The following is a 16,708-nucleotide window of genomic DNA, read 5'->3' on the forward strand; positions in this document are numbered from 1 at the left end:
CTCCCAAAGTGCTGGGATTACAGGCATGACTCACTGTGCCTGGCCCATTTTTTTTTTTTTTTCATGTAACAAACAACGCTGCAGTGAATCATTTTGAGCTTGGAGCATCTTTTTGCCTTCTCTCTCGCTCTCTTTTTTTTTTTTTACGAAGTCTCACTCTGTCACCAGGCTAGAGTGCTATGGCACGCTCGGCTCACTGCAACCTCCAGCTCCCTGGTTCAAGTAATTCTCCTGCCTCAGCCTCCCAAGGAGCTGGGATTACAAGTACATGCCACCACGCCCAGCTAATTTTTTGTATTTTTGGTAAAGACAGGGTTTCACAATGTTGGCCAGGATGGTCTCAATCTCCTGACCTTGTAATCTGCCCGCCTCAGCTTCCCAAAGTGCTGGGATTACAGGCATGAGCCACCGCGCCCGGCCCAGCCATTTATTTTAAATTATTTTTTAGAGATGGGGTCTTGCTCTGCTGCATAGACTGGAGTGGAGTGGCACAATCACGGCTCACTGCAGTCACAACCTTCTGGGTTCAAGGGATCCTCCCACCTCAGCCTCTGAAGTAGCTGGAACTACAGGCTGAAGCCACCATGCCCAGCTAATTTTTAATTATTAATATTATTATTATTATTGAGACGGAGTCTCGCTCTAATGCCCAAGCTGGAGTGCTGTGGCACGATCTCGGCTCATTGCAACCTCTGCCTCCTGGGTTCAAGCGATTCTCCTGCCTTAGCCTCCCGAGTAGCTGGGATTACAACCACGTGCCACCAACCATGCCCAGCTAATTTTTGTATTTTTAGTGGAGATGGGGTTTCATCATGTCGACCAGGCTGGTCTCGAACTCCTGACCTTGTGATCTGCCCACCTTGGCCTCCCAAAGTGCTGGGATTACAGGCGTGAGCCACCATGCCTGGGCTGAGCCACGTTTTTTTTTTTATTCATTAGTCAGTTCACACTGCAAACATGCAAATATTCAGGCAGGGATTCCCAGAAGTGAACTTGCTGTGTCAGCAGACACATGAGTTTATCATTCTGGTGGCCTGTGTCAGGCTGCCCTCCACCAATGCTACACCATGGATGTACCCCATAGCCTGGCTGGCACAGAATGTCATTGCACTGTTGGATTTTTGCCAGTTTGATTGGTGAAGACAAACAGTTTGTAATTTGCAGTTTTCTTATTAAGCGTGAACTTTTTTTTTTTTTGAGACAGGTCTCACTCTGTTGCCCAGGCTGGAATGGAGTGGACTGATCTCAGCTCACCGCAGCCTCCGCCTCCGCCTCCGCCTCCGCCTCCTGGGTTCAAATGATTCTCCTGCCTCAGCCTCCCGAGTAGGTGGGTCTACAGGCACATACCACCACACCTGGCTAATTTTTGTATATTTTAAAGTAGAGATGTTGTTTCACCATGATGGCCAGGCTGGTCTTGAACTCCTGGGCTCAAGCGATCTGTTCACTTCAGCCTCCCAAAGTGTTGGGATTACAGGCGTGAGCCACTGCACCTGGCAAGAATGAGCATCTCTGGACATGTTGAAGAGCAGTTTCCAGCGTTTTCTTCAATGTCTTGGTTCAAAGCCTTTGACCATTTCTCGGAGTTTGGTGATGGGAAGGACAGAGGCTAAGGAGAGGGGAAAACGTGGGGGAGTGGACTCCCACCCTCCCAGATCCTGGAGAAGCCTCTGTGCATTTGACAGCTGTGGACATGGTGGCACATACAGTTAAGGTGGCACAGTGAGTCAGGGGCTGGCATAGGTTGGAACCTGGTCCGTCTGACACCAGGTTCAGGTGAGACCTTCTCCCAGGCCACCCCTCCTCAGTATCACTTTTGTCACTACTACCCCTCCAGTCTGCCTCAGGCCCCCATCTGCTTCTGGAACCTCAGCCTCCTCCCCACGTTGCCCACCCCAGACACCAGGTTCACTCCAGAGGGACTTCTTGAGCCAGTGCCCCTCTGCCCACACACCTGCCTTGGCTCCACATAGACCTCTTCCCCTGCCACCAATTTCTTCTATCCTCTCCACTCCTAACCATGCTATCGCAGCCAGCTACATTTTCTCAAGCTGCTGGGAGCCCTCCTCACTGTCCCCTCCAGCACAGAGGTGCCATTGTGCAAGAACACAGTGGGAGGGGCTTGGAGGAGCTTGGAGAGCCAATTATAGGTTTGAGGAATCTTGGTGAACTCCTACTCATGTGTTGAAGCCCCATCTGTAATGCCTCCTCCTCCAGGAAGCCTTCCAGGACCCAGTCTTTCCCTCTGGACCTTCCTTGACTGCATGGGACTGTGAGTGTCTATGTCCAACTCTGTCCTCTCTTAAGATAGCTCCTTAAGGACCTGGTCAGGGCTGAGGCCTCTTGGGGGCCCAGCGTGGGTGATGTTTGTTGAATGAATAAATGACTGCATGAGCTGGGAGCCAACTGAGCTGAGATCGAGAAGCGAATTGATGAGGTGGCTGTCGGTTGGGATGCTAATAGAGGACATGAAGTCACTGGGTTCTAGCAAGAGGGAAGCAGGACCCTGGGCCACCCCTCCCCCTTGCCCTCCATCCACCTCTCATAAGAACCTTGAGGCCCTGCAAGGGGGCGGATCTCTGTCTTCATTCTTCCCCTCTGCACTCCACCCAGATACCAGTTCCTCTTCCCCCTGAGTCGCTGGGTGCAGAGCCAGAGGAACGCCGGCGACCCCAGCAGCGCTGCGGAGGGTGCTGGCCGTTGCGGTCCCCGTGTCCAGGTGGGCCAGGACGCAGCCTCTGGGCGCCGTCGCTTTTCCAGCACCACCGAGGCAAAAGCGTGGCAGTAGGACCCAAAAGGTAGGACTGAGGCTCTAGAACTTGCACCTGTGCAGGGACTGCAAATCAGACCTGGGAGGTCCCTCTCAGCAGCCCCCACTCCACCCTATCCCAGGACTTCCCAGGACCCGCGGTTCTGGGAGATACTAGGAGCGGGATCAAGGGGCGGGGCCATTTCCGAGGCAACCGCTTATTTGCATAGGGTCCCGTCCTGGCCAACGAGGGCGCCCCAAATGTTCAGGACTTAGAAGAAGGGGTTAACTGGGCCGGGTCTCTTCCTCGCCTTTGAAGCCCGCTAGGCACTGGGGTTACCTACCCATTTCCCAGAAGGGGAGACTGAGGCAGCCCAGCAGCCAAAGGAGGCAACCAGACTGGGGCTGCGTTGTATCATTTCAGAAGCGGCTTGAATTGGTCTAAGGTATAATCATAAACACTAGAGGTGGAGGCAAGGGCGACCACAGGGCTGAGGTCAGGGCTAGGATTCCGGTGTCTCTATGTAGGTTGCTTGAATGGGGGGCACCCTGGCATGGACGCTGCTGTTGCCGCTGCTGCTGCAGGAGTCAGACAGCCAGGAACCGTCATGCACCATGCCCTCCACGGATGTGGACTGGAACACGGAGTTCAGTGCCACGTGCCTGAATTTCAGTGGCCGTGGCCTGAGCCTGCCCCTCAACCAGTCTCTGCGGGCCAGCAACGTGCTTCTCCTTGACCTGTCTGGGAATGGCCTGCGAGAGCTTCCATTGACCTTCTTTGCCCACCTGCAGAAGCTTGAGGTCCTGAACGTGCTACACAACCCACTATCCCGTGTGGATGGGGCGCTGGCTGCCCGCTGTGACCTTGACCTGAGGGCTGACTGCAGCTGTGCCCTGGAGTCCTGGCACGAGGTCCGGCGAGACAACTGCTCTGGCCAGAAGCCTCTGCTCTGCTGGGACACAACCAGCTTCCAGCACAACCTCTCTGCCTTCCTGGAGGTCAGCTGCGCCCCCGGCCTGGCCCCTGCAACCATTGGGGCAGTGGCAGTCAGTGGGTGCCTGCTTCTCGGACTTGCCATCGCTGGCCCCGTGCTGGCCTGGAGACTCTGGCGATGCCGAGGAGCCAGGAGCCGGGACCTGGACAAGCCCTGGCCTGCTCAGGATAGGCCCAAGCCCAGTTTAGGCTTGCAACCACGGTATGGCAGCCGGAGCACCCCCAAGCCCCAAGTGGCCACGCCACCCCGCCCCTCCACTCCTGACTATGAGAACATGTTTGTGGGCCAGCCAGCAGCCGAGCACCAGTGGACTGAACAAGGGTAAGTAACCCATAGAGACACCTGTCAAAGTGGTGAATAGTAAGGCTCCACACCCAGATGGCCGGTGTTCAAATCCCAGCTCTGCTGCTTGCAGGCTGTGGGATCTTAGGTGAGTAGCTTTACTTCTCTGAGCCTCAGTCTCCTCACCTATAAAATGGGTAGAAGACTGGACGTGGTGGCTCACACCTGTAACCCTAGCACTTTGGGAGGCCAAGGCAGGCGGATCACTTGAAGTCAGGAGTTCAAGACCAGCCTGGCCAACACGGTGAAACCTCGTCTGTACTAAAAATACAAAAATTAGCCGGGTATGGTGGCAGGCGCCTGTGGTCCCAGCTACTCAGGAGGCTGAGGCAAGAGAATCGCTTGGACCTGGGAATCAGAGGTTGCAGTGAGCCGAGTTCGTGCCATTGCACTTCAGCCTGGGTGACAGAGTGAGACTCAATCTCAAAAATAAAATCAGTAAAATAAAGTAAAACGAGGGAGAACTACAGTCCCCATCACAGTGTGTTGGGGGTAAGAATTAAGTGAGTTCCCATATATGGGACAAGCTTCCCCCTCATGACCTGTAAACCCAGTTTCTGGCGGCCAAGGATGGGGAGACAGGAGGCAACTGCTTCAGTGGAGTTGGGGCTCTGCGGTGGCGGTCAGCAGCATAGGCCCAGGTCCCATGTGACCCAAGGCTGTCTCTGAACCTCCATTTCTGTCTCCATAGAATGGGGACAGCCCTCCTTTTCCCCACGACACACATGAGATGCTAAGGAGGTGCCCTACAAAGTCTCATCACCACTAGATGACCTTTTTTTTTTTTTTGAGATGGTCTCATTCTGTTGCCCAGACTGGAATGCAGTGGTGCGATCACAGATCAGTGCAGCCTCAAACTCCTGGCCTCAAGTGATCCTCCTGCCTCAGTCTCCAGAGTAGCTGGGACCACAGGCACCTGCCATCACACCCAAATAATTTGTGTATTTTTCATAGAGATGGGGGTCTTGCTATGTTTCTCAGGCTGGTCTCAAACTCTTGGCCTCAAGTGATCCTCATGTCTCAGCCTCCCAAAGTGCTGGGATTATGGGTGTGAGCCACCGCTGCCAGCTTCTAGATGATGTTGCTGGGCTTAGACAAATGAGTTGAACTTTTCTAGGTTGGGGTAGGGCGCAGTGGCTCACGCCTGTAATCCCAGCACTTTTTGAGGCCCAGGTGGTCAGTGGTCAGGACCTCAAGACCAGCCTGACCAACATGGTGAAACCCTGTCTCTACTAAAAAATACAAAAATTAGGCTGGGCACGGTGGCTCATGCCTGTAACCCCAGCATTTTGGGAAGCCGAGGCGGGAGGATCACGAGGTCAGGAGTTCGAGACCAGCCTGGCCAATATGGTGAAACCCTGTCTCTACTAAAAATACAAAAATTAGCCGGGCGTGGTGATGGGTACCTGTAATCCCAGCTACTTGGGAGGCTGAGGCAGTAAGAATCACTTGAACCCAGGAGGTGGAAGTTGCAGTGAGCCCAGATTGCACTATAATACTCCAGCCTGGGTGACAGAGTGAGACTCCATCTCAAAAAAAAAAAAAAGAAGAAGAAGAAAAGAAAAACTTTTCTAGGTTGGAAAAGGGAGTGGAGGGAATTTCAAGGGGCGGGACCCTCAGGGGCAGAGACCCAGAGGCGGGAAAGAACAGAGAATTTGCTGTGAATGGTTTTTGAGAAGGGATGACTTGAAAGCTGAGGCCTGAGGGGAACAGGGAGGACCAGGCAGGAAGGGGCCACAGCCACAGCTGTTTGGGCAGCAGAGTCCGTGCCAGGAGGTGGGGAGGCTATCGGAAGACTGTCGGTGAGAAAGAAGAAAATATGCAAAGCAGATGTAAACATGGCTCAAAAGCAGAAATGATCTGAGGCAGGGTGTTGAAGACACTGGACTCACAAAAGCAGCTTGTGCTCTGATATTCACCGTGGCCTCCCTATCCCCGAGGCTTCCGGATTAGCCTCCTTTATGTACCTGGCCTCCAGAAACACTGTGTTTAGAATTGACTGTGTCATTTCTACCCTGCATCTTACAGTTACAGACATGGAGGCTCTGGGAGGCAGGGAAATGACTTGTCCAAGATCACATAGCCAGTCAAAAAAGGCAGGACAGAAACCCTGCGTCCCAGTCCTGTTCGTTCCCCCACAACCCCTTAGGTGTTGGCGGGCAATTCATACTAGAGTATAATTGACTGATAGATGCTATATACTCAAAGTGGCCCTTTTGCCTTTTTTTTTTCTTTTCTTTTCTTTTTCGCTCTGTTGCCCAGACTAGAGTGCAATGGCACGATCTTGGCTCACTGCAACCTTCACCTCCCGGGTTCAAGCAATTCTCCTGCACCCTATCTCAGCCTCCTGAGTAGCTGGGATTACAGCCGCCCGCCACTGTGCCCTTCTAATTTTAGTAGAGACGGGGTTTTGCCATGTTGGCCAGGCTGGTCTCGAACTCCTGACCTCAGGTGATCTGCCCATCTTGGCCTCCCAAAGTGCTTGGATTATAGGCGTGAGCCACCACACCTGGCCCAGTGGCCCTTTTTACAGGAGGAGCTGGGTTGGAATTAGAATGTTCAGGAGGCAGGAAAGTTCTCTGGGGGTCTTGCTGGCCTTAACAAATATTCCTAAGTAGCTCCCTGCTCCTTGGTCAATTCTATAGATGCAGAAACTGAGGCTCAGAGACTTGCTTTTATATATGAGGGCCACAAAGTCAGTTGCTTCGGTGGGGAAAATATTTCCCATCGAAAGGAGGAGACAGTGTGGGTGCAGCCACTTGTGTGCATGTGACTGATGTGGCCAGAGCTTCCGATTTTTCAAGAGGAAACAAAAATTTAGATTTTAATGTAATAATGAACAGCTACCTCAATTTTTGTTTTTTTGAGACAGGGTCTCCCTCTGTCACCCAGGCTGCAGTACAGTGGCCTGGTCACAGCTCACTGCGGTCTCGACCTCCCAGGCTCAAGCGATCCTCCCACCTCGGCCTCCCGAGTAGCTGGGCCTCCAGGTGCATGTCACCACACCCGAATAATTTTTTTATTTTTTGTAGAGATGGGATCTCACCATGCTGCCCAGGATGGCCCAGTGGCCCTGGCCTCAAGCAGATCAAACTGCTGACCTCAGGCAGATCTTCTGCCTTGGCCTCCCAAAGTGCTGGGATTACAGGCGTGAGTCACCATGCCTGGCCGCTATCTCATTTTTAAGGAAGGAGAAAGGGTTCAGGGTCCTCAGACCACAGCGTTCCACCCACAGGACCTTCCCTAAATCACTCCCCTCCCACTCCTCAGAGAGAGGTGGGGCTGGCTGGGAATCAGAACTACCCTGTGCCACAGTTTTCCCATATGTAAATATTTGGGGTGGATTGAGCCACGCTGAAGCTTTCTTTTTTTTTTTTTTAATCTTCTGAGACAGAGTCTCGCTGTGTCTCCCAGGCTGGAATGCAATGGCACGATCTCAGCTCACTGCAACCTTTACCTCCTGGGTTCAAGCGATTCTCCTGCCTCAGCCTCCCAAGTAGCTAGGACTACAGGCATGTGCCACCATGCCTGGCTGATTTTTGTATTTTTAGTAGAGACGAAGTTTCATCATGTTGCCCAGGCTGGTCTTGAACTCCTGACCTCTGGTGATCTACCCGCCTCAGCCTCCCAAAGTGCTGGATTACAGGCGTGAGCCAGAGTACCTAGCCCACTTGGAACTTTCTCAAAGCTCATGTGCCTGTCCCGTGAGTCCTCCCACTCCCTCACTTACCCCTGGTCTGTGTGTCCCCCCAGGGCTCACCCTTCAGAGGACAATGACTTTTACATGAACTACAAGGGCATCGACCTGGCCTCCCAGCCTGTCTACTGTAACCTGCAGACACTGGGCCAGGCCCCGATGGATGAAGAGGAGTACGTGATCCCTGGGCGCTGAGCCTAAGATGTCCCAACCTCCACCCAGACCCCCTTCAGTCCCTGCTGGGTGACTCAGGGCATCCTAACTCCTCCCGGGCCTGTTTCCCCATCTGAAGAATGGGGACAGGAAAGGATCCTTGAGGCCCCAGGAAGCTCTGCCGCCCCCTCCCTGTCTCCTATGCTGCTCCTCAGCCCGCTCGGCTCCTAGAGGGAGAAGAGGAGAGACCCCCAACAAGGAGACAGGAGAGTCACTGTGTGAATCCTGTCGTCACCCTCCTGTGGATGTACAGGCAGTGCTCAATAAATGCTTTGAGGCTAATGAGGCTCAGGGTGAGTAGGTTCCTCAAGGTGGGGATTTCTGAGTTCTAAGACCAAGTCTCCATCTGAGACTCCCAAATTGCTCCCCACCTCCCATCCCTGTTTTGTTTTGTTTTGTTGTTGTTGTTGTTGTTTTGTTTGTTAGTTTGTTTTTGAGACCGAATCTCACTCTGTCACCCAGGCTGGAGTGCAGTGGTGTGATCTCGGCTCACTGCAACCTCCGCCTCCCGGGTTCAAGTGATTCTCCTGCCTCAGCCTCCCAAGTAACTGGGATTACAGGCAACTGCCACAATGCCCAGCTAATTTTTGTATTTTTAATAGAGACAGGGTTTCGCCATGTTGGCTAGGCTGGTCTCGAACTCCTGACCTCAAGTGATCTGCTCACCTCGGCCTCCCGAAGTGCTGGGATTACAGGCGTGGCCACCGTGCCCAACCACATTCCTCCCTTCTGCCCCTCTCAGGGCCCCTTCCCAGGTTCCTCATCTCCAGGTTCGGCCCCCAGTGCAGCCCACACCACCCCAAAATAAAAATGTATATATATTGCTTTAGCTCTAATATTCTGAGAAAATCCTTCAAGACCCTGATGCAATGCCGCCTCCTCTGAGAAGCTGTCCATGGTTTCTTCTCAGGCAGAGTTAATGACTCACAGACATCTGTATTTCAAGAGTTTTTTCAGGCTCATGACTCAGCTGGGTTTCCTATCAGCTGGTCCCTGCCCAATCCTCCAATCTGGAGGAGATAGAACTAGAGACAAGTACCCTCAGTCCTAGGAGATCAAGCCTGGGCCAAAGGGAAGAATGGGGGCACAGTCCCCACACGGAGACAATTGAACGAGTTTGAATAAGGCTGCATATAAGAGGGGAATCTGCAGTGGGTTTTGAAGGATGCATAGGAGTTTGAGAATTGGAGAGGAAAGGGCATGCTGGGTGGGTGGACCAACTTCTGCAAGAGCCTGGAGAGGCACAGAGAAGGCACAGGCCCAGCACTGTACCTTGCAAAGCCAACAGCTGTTATTTGGGGAAAGACTCAGTGATGCCATCTGCTTCTTTTGGTATCGAGTTTAATTTTGAAGGCTCCTAGGCGCCCATTTTCACCAGCTTTGCTGTGACTGAAGTGAGCCTGCTCCCGTCGCAGGGTCTTTGCACTTGCTGTTTGCATTTACCTTCAATGTCCACCCTCAACTACTCGCTCCCTGACTGCTTTTCTTCCTCCAGGTTTCAGCTCAAATGGGACCTCCCCAGGGAGGCCTCCCCATCCAACTATCTAGATCACCTCTGCCTCCATTCACTAATGAGCTGATGGATTGAATCCCCAGCACAAATCTTACTGCAATCAACTACTTTCTTAGGATTTACTCATTTGTCCCCTTCACTCAACCGAGCTCCACAAAGTGGGGTGATTCTTGTGTGTCTTCTTACTGCTGTGTCCCGGGCCTGGCATAAAGTGGGCACTCACTGAATACGTTAAGGGGAACCTGCAGTCATTCAGGTTGGCCTGTGGGTGGTGGCATTCCCAGCAGATACACTTCACTGCTGGAAGTGGGTACTGTGTCCCGGAAGACACCCATCGCCATTCCTTTCAGAGATTCAGGGTGGGCAGGCAGTTTGGTGTGGGGAGGGGGCTGGACTCAGCACACCTCAGAATTCCAAGATCCTAAACAGGAATTATATATAACCTGGGAGATTTGGTGTGCATGAAAATATTCTTCACAACTTATTTGTTCCTCCCTGCTCTTTATATATGAAAGAATGAGGTGTCACTAACATGGAAGTGCCACAAACAGGAGGGGTGATGGGATTCACCACTCAGGTTGAGGACAGTGCCACAAAACAAAGCGCTTGGTGGCAGATAGACTTGCCTCTGAGCTGCCTGTGTTTGGAAAGGTGACTCCCAACTTGGGAGAGAAAACAGAATGGTGATAGAGACAGAGACAGAGACCTCTGCCTCAGCCCCCAAAGAGAGAAGTTCTGAGGAATGAGGCAAGATGGAGGGAAGCTGAGACTTAAAAGGGTATGAGGTCTCAGCTGTTTCTGAAACAGAAACACCAGCCTGGGCAACCTGGTGAAACTCAGTCTCTACAAAAATACAAAAATTAGCTGGGTGTAGTGGCATGCGCCTGTAGTCCTAGCTACTCAGGTGGCTGAGGTGGGAGGATCAATTGAGCCCGTGTGGTTGAGGCTGCAGTGAGCTGTGACTGTGCCACTGCACTCTGGCCTGGGCAACAGAATGAGACCCCATCTCGAAAAAGTAAAAATAAAAGGAAACAGAAACAGGGAAATAGAGAAATGGAGACAGAGTCAGGAATGGCCGAGGCTGCCCTTGGAGCCCACAGGGGTCGTAAGCACCTTCCAGTGGCCTCGCGTCTCCAAATACACCTTGCTACTCGTTCCTTGAGCCTTTCCACTCCCCCCTCCAAGGTCTCCCGGAGAAACTGAAGCCACGGAGAGGAGGATCTTCTCAAGGTCACCTTCCCTTATCCTGGACACCACAGGGAGCGCTTCAGACAGCTTTATTTTATTCACCAGAGTTTTAAATAAATACACAGTTCCATCAGGCCAGCCCCCCAGTTCCCAGAAAGGTCAACCCAATAAATTAATAATAAATAACAGATACATAAATACAGCCGTTTGGGCAGGAATCGGGTGTCTCAGGACCCTTGAGCCCATTCCACAGGCCAGGACAACTGAGGTCGCATCCCCTGCGCAGGTGCACAGTCTAGGGACCAGGGCTGCTCATACGCAGTGGCAGTCTTTGGCTAACAAGTCGTCATAGGTCTGGAGTGACACCCCGGTGTCGGTCTTTTGAATGAGCACCATAGGATTATAGCTGGCGGGCACGCAGCAGGGCGCTGGCACCGTGTCGGGCTTCAGGCGGTGCAGGCTCGTCTTGATCTGCGCGTGCATGTTGGCCTCCCGGAACTGGCTCGGACACGCGCCGATGCACATGGTCAGTTGCACCTCCCATGGCGACAGCACCCAATCGGCCCAGCCCAGGTCTTCCAGCGATGCGCGGACAGTGTGCAGACGGCAGCAGCGCCCGGGCCCGAGCGGACAGTGGTCCCCGTTGCGCGCACGCGCTCTGCGGCGCCCCCTGGCGGCTCGCGGCCGTAAGTGCAACTCCAGCTGGGGCCGTGCGGACGAAGACTTTACCAGCAGTTGGTCCGACTGCGACGGCGGCGGCGACAGTCGCAGGTGTAGCGCCGGCGCCTGGGGTCTTGCAAGCCTGAGCTGACGCCGCAGCGGTCGTGTCACGTCCCACGACCTTGACGCCGTCGGGGACAGCCGGAACAGAGCCCGGTGAATGCGGGAGGCCTCGGGGAGCCCCTCGGGCAGGACGGCCTGGGAGATACGCAGGTGCAGGTGGCCGCCAGATCCCAGCCNCGCGCTCTGCGGCGCCCCTGGCGGCTCGCGGCCGTAAGTGCAACTCCAGCTGGGGCCGTGCGGACGAAGACTTTACCAGCAGTTGGTCCGACTGCGACGGCGGCGGCGACAGTCGCAGGTGTAGCGCCGGCGCCTGGGGTCTTGCAAGCCTGAGCTGACGCCGCAGCGGTCGTGTCACGTCCCACGACCTTGACGCCGTCGGGGACAGCCGGAACAGAGCCCGGTGAATGCGGGAGGCCTCGGGGAGCCCCTCGGGCAGGACGGCCTGGGAGATACGCAGGTGCAGGTGGCCGCCAGATCCCAGCCGCACTGTGGGAAGACAGATAAGGAAGCTGGTCACCCACAGGCCTACCGTTTTCCAGGAACGGGGGTGCCCATTTCCCCTAACACGCCAAGCTGGATCTCACCACGGCGCTGGCGCCTTTGCACAAGTTTATTCCCCTACCAAGAGCATTTCTCCGGCCGGGCGCTGTGGCTCACGACTGTAATCTCAACACTTTGGGAGGCCGATGCGGGCCGATCACTTGAGGTCAGGAGTTCAGGACCAGCCTGGCCAATATGGTGAAACGCCCACTTCTACTAAAAATACCAAAAAATTAGCCGGGCGTGGTGGCTGGCGCCTGTGATTCCAGCTACTCGGGAGGCTGAGGCAGGAGAATTGCTTGAATCGGGGCGGTGGAGGTTGCAGTGAGCCAAGATCGCACCACTGCACTCCAGCCTGGGTAACAGAGGAAGATTCCCTCTAAAAAAAAAAAAAAAAAAAAAAAAAAAAAAAGGAGCATTTCTCCCCTGAATCTCAGCATGGCTGGCTCCTTCCAGCCTGCCTAAAATAGGAAGCACCCTATTTTATTTCCTTGTGTGTCATTCATATTCCCTGCTTAGAATCTCAGCTTGGCTGACACTGTGCCTGACACACAATAGGTGCTTAGTAAATACCTGAAGGAATTAATGTATATCTGATATTCAGACAGACTAAGATTCCTACCATGGCTCTGCTTTTCTTCTGGCAGTCAAAAACTTACTTGCTTCACTTATTTATTTATTATGGTCTTGCTGTTACCCAGGCTGGAGTGCATGGCTCAGTGCAGCCTCAGTCTCCTGGGTTCAAGTGATCCTCCCGCCTCAGCCTCCTGAATAACTGAGACTACAGGTACGCACTATCATGTCTGGCTAATTTTTTAAAAAACTTTTTTGGTGCGGGACGCGGTGGCACAAGCCTGTAATCCCAGCACTTTGGGAGGCCGAGACGGGTGTATCACGAGGTCAGGAGATCGAGACCATCCTGGCCAACCCGGTGAAACCCCGTCTCTACTAAAAAATACAAAAAATTAGCCGGGCGTGGTGGCGGATGCCTGTAGTCCCAGCTACTCCGGAGGCTGAGGCAGGAGAATGGCGTAAAACCTGGGAGGCAGAGCTTGAAGTGAGCTGAGATCTGGCCACTGCACTCCAACTCCAGCCTGGGCGACAGAGCGAGACTCTGTCTCCAAAAAAAAAAAAAAAAAACACACTTTTTTGATAGAGATGGGGTCTCGCTATATTGCCCAGGCTGTAATGTTCTGGCCTCAAGTGATGCTCCCACTTCAACCTCCCAAAGTACTGGGATTACAGGTGTAATCCCAATAAATGAAGAGTGCCAAACCCATCACATTCCAGACTACTGAGCCTCTAGGAATCACAGCCCCTCAGGCTGGTACAAGTGTTAGGGAGACTGGGGTTTGAGGGTGTCTTGGCCTAGTTGCCAGGCTCAGCAAGGGTGAGAGGTTTTCCTGGAGTCACACAGCACAGATGGGTCAGGGCAGGCTAAGAGTGTGCCCCTCTGCCTGCCCCCTCCTGGGTCCCACTGCAGCCCAAACTTCATCCGGTGCCCTGCACCCCTGGAGCCTCAGTGCATTTACCCATGGAGGGCACAGAGATGGAGAAAATACTCTCCTCCCCTAACAAGTCACTTGTTGCATGTGACTTTAGCAGTGCCTTGACAAGCGATTGCATCAGATTCAGACCAGCTCCAACTGGTTCTGCCCATCACAAACCTCTATCCATGCACCACACCCCCATCCTTTCTCTTGGATCCTGGCCCCAGCCCAGGTCAGGGACCATGCCCACACCCCACACCCGACCCTGTCCCCAGGTTTCCCAGGTGCTGTGCACATTCAGGAGGGGCCCTGGCATCCCTGTGCCTCAGTTTCCCCATTTACAATTTGGGAACGGGTTATAACTTCCCACGTTGTGGGTGCAAATCAGGCATCAGCTACCCCATCAGACCCAAGGGGGTCCAGGATGTTTCTACCCAGGGCACAGACAGGGCAACTGAGGCTCAAAGGTAGGTCTGGGCTTTTCAAGACAAGAGGAATTCCTGGTTAGATATGGGGGCTGCTTGGGGGTGGAAGGGGATCTCCAAGATTTCACTTACCTTCGGGTGTGAGTATCCGGACCTCAGGGGCCTGGATGAGGTCGGTGTTCGAATCTTCCCAGCTCTGGTTGGCCCACAGCCTGGTCAGCAGGTCCTCGTAGCGTTTTCGCAACTCTCGGAATCTGGAGTCTTGGGAGTGCAAGTCTGAGGGTCCCGGGAAACTTGTGCGGCTCGGCTCGGCCAGAGACAGGGCGCCCCCATGCGGCGGCCATAAGAGCACAAGCAACACCAAGAGCATCTGAGAGCCATTCAGTGTCTTGAGTTCTTGCCCGGGCATGGCTGTGCTGGTTGCGGCTCTGAGCTGGGACTGACCAGATGCTGCCTGACCGGCCTTTATAGTCCCCGGACTTTGTCGGTCTCCGCTTGCTCAGTCCCGCCCTCTTCCCCCTGCCTGCAGAGTAAACACTCCAGTGACCACAGCTGGGCGGGGTCTGGGGGTGTATTTAGGGGAGGATCTTTAGGTGGGGGCGCTCCTAGTAAAGCTAGGGCACGTTTCTGGGCCTCAGTATGAGGACACCATTCCAGCCTGGGAGTCTTTCTGAAGGAAAAAAGACACTGTTACTATGTGAAAAATTCCAGACAGGAATTTAAGAAGTGTCTGTCTGTGCCCATGGGATTTCCTCTCTTCTCTTTTTGGTTGGGGTCAAAGGCTAAAGACGGTGAAAAACAAAGGAAGCAGAGGAAAATGGGATAGATGGAGCCAGGAAGGGCAAACTTGATGTGTTATTCCTCTCTGTCATGCTTGTTTCCTCACCAGGAAGAAAGGGACTGAGACTCTCACTGGAGAGGTAGTCAAATGAGGGGTAAAGCACAGGGCCAGACACATAGGAAGCGCTTGATAAACTGGTTATTGCAGTTATTCATTCTCATCTGGAGAACTCCTACTCATTCTTCAAAACTCTGTGCCAAAAGCCCCTCTTCCAAGAAGTCTTCTCCAACATTATCTTTCCAAGCTAAGCAGGGTGCTCCCAAACACTATCCTTTTGTCTGGCTTAGCGCTCACCTTGAAGCCATCCTCACAGGATTCATAATTCTGGGGGCCAGGCATGGTGGCTTATGTCAATAATCTCAGCACTTTGGGAGGCCGAGGTGGGTGGATTGCTTGAACCCAGGAGTTCGAGGCAAGTCTGGGCAAGACGGCAATACCTCGTCTCTAAAAAAAAGAATTCTGCACCAGGCATGGTGGCTCACACCTGTAATCCTGGCACTTTGGGTGGCTGAGGCACGCGAATCACCTGAGGTCAGGAACTCTAGACTAGCCTGACCAACATGGAGAAACCCCGTCTCTACTAAATATACAAAATTAGCCGGGCTTGGTGGCACATGCCTGTAATCCTAGTTAGTCGGGAGGCTGAGGCAAGAGAATTGCTTGAACCCGGGAGGCAGAAGTTGCGGTGAGCCGAGTTCTCACCATTGCACTTCAGCCTGGGCAACAAGAGCAAAACTCTGTCTCAAAAAAAAAAAAAAAAATCTGGACAGAAATTTAGTTATAATTAAGCATTAATCAGGCTGCACTTTGACCCCCTTCCTTGTGACTGCAAGTTGCTTGCAGCACCTGATACTGACTGTTTGCCATAGATGGGATTTCCGACCTTAGAATCATAAGACTTTTTAAAATAATTACTTAAGATGTTTTTGAAATCCTGAATGCCAGCTTAACTGCTGACACCCACCAGTGTGAAGACCCCGCAGAGGAATGGAATTCACATGAGAATAGTTTCTTATTGTCTATGAATTCACCTCCTGCACTCTCTCACCAAGCAATGACCTCCACACTTCAGCCCACTCCAAAACCCTTAAAAACTAAAACTCTAGCCCCAGGCCGGGTGCAGTGGCTCACGCCTGTAATCCCAGCACTTTGGGAGGCCAAGGTGGATGGATCACCTGAGGTCAGGAGTTCGAGACCAGCCTGACCAACACGATGAAACCCTGTCTCTACTAAAAAAAATTCAGAAAGTAACCGGTCGTGGTGGCACATGCCTGTAATCCCAGCTGTTTGGGAGGCTGAGGCAGGAGAATCGTTTGAACTTAGGAGGCGGAGGTTGCAGTGAGCTGCGATCTCGCCGTTGCACTCCAGCCTGGGAGATAGAGCAAGACTCCATCTTTTTATTTATTTATTTATTTATTTATTTTCGAGATGGAGTCTCACTCTGTCGCCCAAGCTGGAGTGCAGTGGCACGATCTCGGCTCACTGCAAGCTCCACCTCCTGGGTTCATGCCATTCTCCTGCCTCAGCCTCCTAAGTAGCTGGGACTACAGGTGCTTGCCACCAGGCCAGCTTTTTTTTTTTTTTTTTTTTTTTGTATTTTTAGTAGAGATGGGGTTTCACTGTGTTAGCCAGGATGGTCTCAATCTCCTGACCTTGTGATCCACCCGCCTCGGCCTCCCAAAGTGCTGGGATTACAGGTGTGAGCCACCACGTCCGGCTGACTCCATCTTAAAAAATATATAGGCCTCGCGAGTAGTTGGGATTACAGTCGTGCGTCACCACACCTGGCTAATTTTTGTATTTTTAGTAGAGACAACGATTCACCATGTTGGCCTGGCTGGTCTCGAACTCTTGACCTCAAGTCATCTGTCAGCCTCTGTCTCCCAAAGTGTGGGGATTATAGGCATGAGCCACTGCACCCAGCCCCCCCTT

The 16,708-nt window shown here is 53.0% G+C and overlaps 2 protein-coding genes across 4 annotated transcripts; one reads left to right on the forward strand and one right to left on the reverse strand.

Moving 5' to 3' along the window:
* The first annotated feature begins 2,141 nt into the window (after positions 1 to 2,141).
* LRRC25 (leucine rich repeat containing 25) lies at positions 2,142 to 8,825 on the forward strand. Its single transcript, XM_017879442.1, has 4 exons — positions 2,142 to 2,272; positions 2,614 to 2,798; positions 3,278 to 4,065; positions 7,840 to 8,825. The coding sequence occupies exons 3-4, from the start codon at positions 3,287 to 3,289 to the stop codon at positions 7,976 to 7,978; spliced, it is 918 nt and encodes a 305-aa protein (XP_017734931.1). The 5' UTR covers positions 2,142 to 2,272; positions 2,614 to 2,798; positions 3,278 to 3,286; the 3' UTR covers positions 7,979 to 8,825.
* A 1,950-nt stretch (positions 8,826 to 10,775) lies between these two features.
* GDF15 (growth differentiation factor 15) lies at positions 10,776 to 14,453 on the reverse strand. 3 transcript variants are annotated; one of them, XM_017879443.1, is made up of 3 exons: positions 14,068 to 14,453; positions 11,695 to 11,966; positions 10,776 to 11,387 (listed from the first exon to the last, which is right to left on the reverse strand). In XM_017879443.1, exons 1-3 carry the CDS (start codon positions 14,342 to 14,344, stop codon positions 11,010 to 11,012), a joined length of 927 nt encoding a protein of 308 aa, XP_017734932.1. In that variant the 5' UTR covers positions 14,345 to 14,453; the 3' UTR covers positions 10,776 to 11,009. The 3 variants fall into 3 exon arrangements, with proteins under 3 accessions (XP_017734932.1, XP_017734933.1, XP_017734934.1); XM_017879444.1 differs by having other exon boundaries at positions 10,776 to 11,367; positions 11,675 to 11,966; XM_017879445.1 differs by having other exon boundaries at positions 10,776 to 11,538; positions 11,846 to 11,966; positions 14,068 to 14,412.
* Positions 14,454 to 16,708: the final 2,255 nt, after the last annotated feature.

This window comes from Rhinopithecus bieti, unplaced genomic scaffold, assembly GCF_001698545.2.
Source record: "Rhinopithecus bieti isolate Rb0 unplaced genomic scaffold, ASM169854v2 scaffold_9899, whole genome shotgun sequence".
NCBI classification, from domain to species: domain Eukaryota; kingdom Metazoa; phylum Chordata; class Mammalia; order Primates; family Cercopithecidae; genus Rhinopithecus; species Rhinopithecus bieti.